Genomic DNA, 2848 nt, shown 5'->3' on the forward strand with positions numbered 1-2848 from the left:
TATATAAATGATACTGAAAGAATCTAGAAAGATTTTATATTATTAGTATAAAAATCTGATTAATTCTAGCACACCACTGCTAACTATGACAGAAAAAAAATCGTCTTGATTGGCAGAGAAAGCCACCAAGCATCATTTCTTTACATATTTCTGACTTTGGGGGAAGGAACAAATAGTTGTGCTCAAGGACTAATTCTCAGAATATCTTGTAACATTTCAGTGGCATGAATTTCACAAACTTCGGCAAATGACAAAGCTCTTCCTCAGAAATTCTCTTTAGAATTTAACTGAAAAAACCTGCATAGTGGAACTGCTAGATGAGCTAGTGATTTGCTTTTGTGCAAGAACCGTGGCAGTGCATTCACACTCATGCACTGACACATGACTCATGGGATTGAACTTGGGTTGACTGCTTCCAGGTGAATTTCACACTGTGAAGGTTGGTAACTGATTAACTGATTCTGCCTTAATGTACTGTAGGATCTGTTTTAGGGCTGGACAATAATTCAATATCAATATGTATCGCGATATAATTTTTTTCAATAACGGTGATATGATTTTTGTAAAATTTTTTTTCAGGATTCTTTGATGAATAGAAAGATCCAAAGATCAGCATTTATCTGAAATAAAAAGCTTTTGTAACATTATACACTATACCATTCAGTATAATTTTTATTATTTTTTTGGGAAAGAAATTATAGAAATTAATACTTTTATTTAGCAAGGATGCTTAAAATTGATCAAAAGTGATGATAAAAGCATTTATAATGTTACAAAAGATTTCTATTTCAGATAAATAGTGTTCATATCGATATCGGAATTATATCGTATCGACCGAAATTAAGAAATATATCGTGATATCAATTTTGGCCATATCGTCCAGCCCTAATCTGTTTTTTATTTATTCATCTGTTTAGTCATGGCACTTCCAAACAAACAGAATTTCACTGTATGAAAGCTAAATAAATTATGTATGGAAAGCTAAATAAATGCTGTAATGTGACAGTTTAGCTGTCAGGAATTAATAGATTCACACTTTGGATTGGGTACAAAATTTTGATTCTGTGTTATTTTAGTATTATTTATATACTATTATAATATTAATATTTGTAATTATGTTTTTTGTTTACATATTCTTAATTTTCATTTTCATTTTAGTTCAGTAATTTTTTTTGTAATTTAATTATTTCTATTTAGCTGTAATCTATTTTTATTTCAGTTTTGGCTTTAGTAATTTTAGTACTATAACTTATTTTTTATTTTTTTCATTTCTAATTTCTGAAATTATATAAAGCTGAAATAAATCTTAAAAGAAAACAATTTTTCCCTAATGAATCGATTTATTTTCTATTTTTATTATTTATTTATTTTTAGTTAACCTTAAGTTTAGCACTTAATATTTATTTCATCTTTATTTCAATTACAATTTTTTAAAAATAGTTTAAGGTGGTGTTTACATTACACTGTTTTCGACTAAAGATGAAAAACTTTTATGGGTTTTGGCTGTTCATTTACATGACAACAGCATTCTAAAAATGGGTTTCAAAGTGCAAGTTTTTGAAAACGATACTGTTATCATCTCTGTGCAAACTACAAAAACTGTGAATTTTTTGTAAAAATTGCATAATACAGAATTTTTAGTTGTTTTTGTGGGTCCGTGTGAATGGGGAACATTTTGACAATGTTGTTGTTTGTCCATGACATTTTTCAGAAATGCAAAGTAAAAGCTAAACCACACACACAGGATTGTGAGGCATGAGTAACAAAGGCTAAATCTATGCTAATGCTTCAGGTCGTTTCTCAAACCGTGGTCTGGAACTCAGTTTGACATTGTCTGTTACCTGTGGGGCTGGGGCTGGGTGTTGGTGAGTCTCGGATGTGTCCATCCAGCTCTGGAGAGTAGGCTTCACTGTTACTATCCACCTCTTCCTCCTCCACATATTCTTCGTCCTCCACCTTGGAGCCGTCATAATCTTCGTCATCACCGTTGTTGTTAGTGTTATCCTGTCGGAGGGGCCTCTGTCCACCACGGGGCCCCTGTTCGACCTCCTCCGCTTCCTCCACCAGTCGGTTCTGGTTCTCGTCCGGGCTGCGGCTGGAGTCAGAGTCGTTTTGGAGGTCAGGGTCAGTTACTCCTCCCCGCCTCACTGGGCCGTCACTCTGCCACTGTCCGTCATCCATGAGGTCCCGCTGACCGAGAGCATGAAGATCCACTCGAACCCCTGCAGGCCTCGCAGCCACTCAACGACGCTGGAGAACAAATCAGTGGGACACTTTAATGGTCGTGATCCATCATGAAAAGTAAAGAGCTCGCTGGCCTTTAAGAGAACTGACTCATAGTTTACCCATAATTCCACTTCAGGCTGGCTGAGAGCAGTGCATGAATCAAAACACTTGAGATTTGTCTGTTTTGTTTTGCATTTGTTTATAGCTGTATTAATCAGAGGCCAAATGCAAAATAGATTTTAGCTAATGTTTTTGTTCAGCTGTACAGTTCTGGTATCATTTCACATGATATCATTAGAGAATTTTTCAAAAAGGATTTAAAATTGAAAAAAACTGGTTTCAGTAATGATCATAAATATAATTGTATATGCTAAATATTATATTTAAAAGGAATATATTTTAAAATTTCTAATACACATTGTAAAAATTAAATATTTTTGTAATAAATTTTATAAATTATACATTATATCACCAACCTGCTGTCCTGTGTCCCTTTAGTCAGCTGTAATATACTGAATTAGGAAATGCTCTTAAGTCTATATTCTCTCTCTCTCTCACACACTCACTCACTCACTCACTCACTCACACACACACACACACACACACACACACACACACACAC

The 2848-nt window shown here is 34.1% G+C and overlaps 1 protein-coding gene across 2 annotated transcripts in view; it reads right to left on the bottom strand.

Annotated features, from left to right (window-relative positions):
* Positions 1-2848, bottom strand: part of cnsta (consortin, connexin sorting protein a) — a 25541-nt gene that overhangs the window by 17523 nt on the left and 5170 nt on the right. For both annotated transcript variants that reach the window (XM_016492445.1, XM_016492446.1), the window contains one exon: positions 1842-2250. In XM_016492445.1, coding sequence (XP_016347931.1) covers positions 1842-2181 — 340 coding nt within the window. In that variant the 5' untranslated portion in view covers positions 2182-2250. The remainder of the gene's footprint in view (positions 1-1841; positions 2251-2848) is intronic.

Source organism: Sinocyclocheilus anshuiensis, unplaced genomic scaffold (genome assembly GCF_001515605.1).
Source record: "Sinocyclocheilus anshuiensis isolate Anshui unplaced genomic scaffold, SAMN03320099.WGS_v1.1 scaffold222, whole genome shotgun sequence".
In the NCBI taxonomy this organism is placed as follows: Eukaryota; Metazoa; Chordata; class Actinopteri; order Cypriniformes; family Cyprinidae; genus Sinocyclocheilus; species Sinocyclocheilus anshuiensis.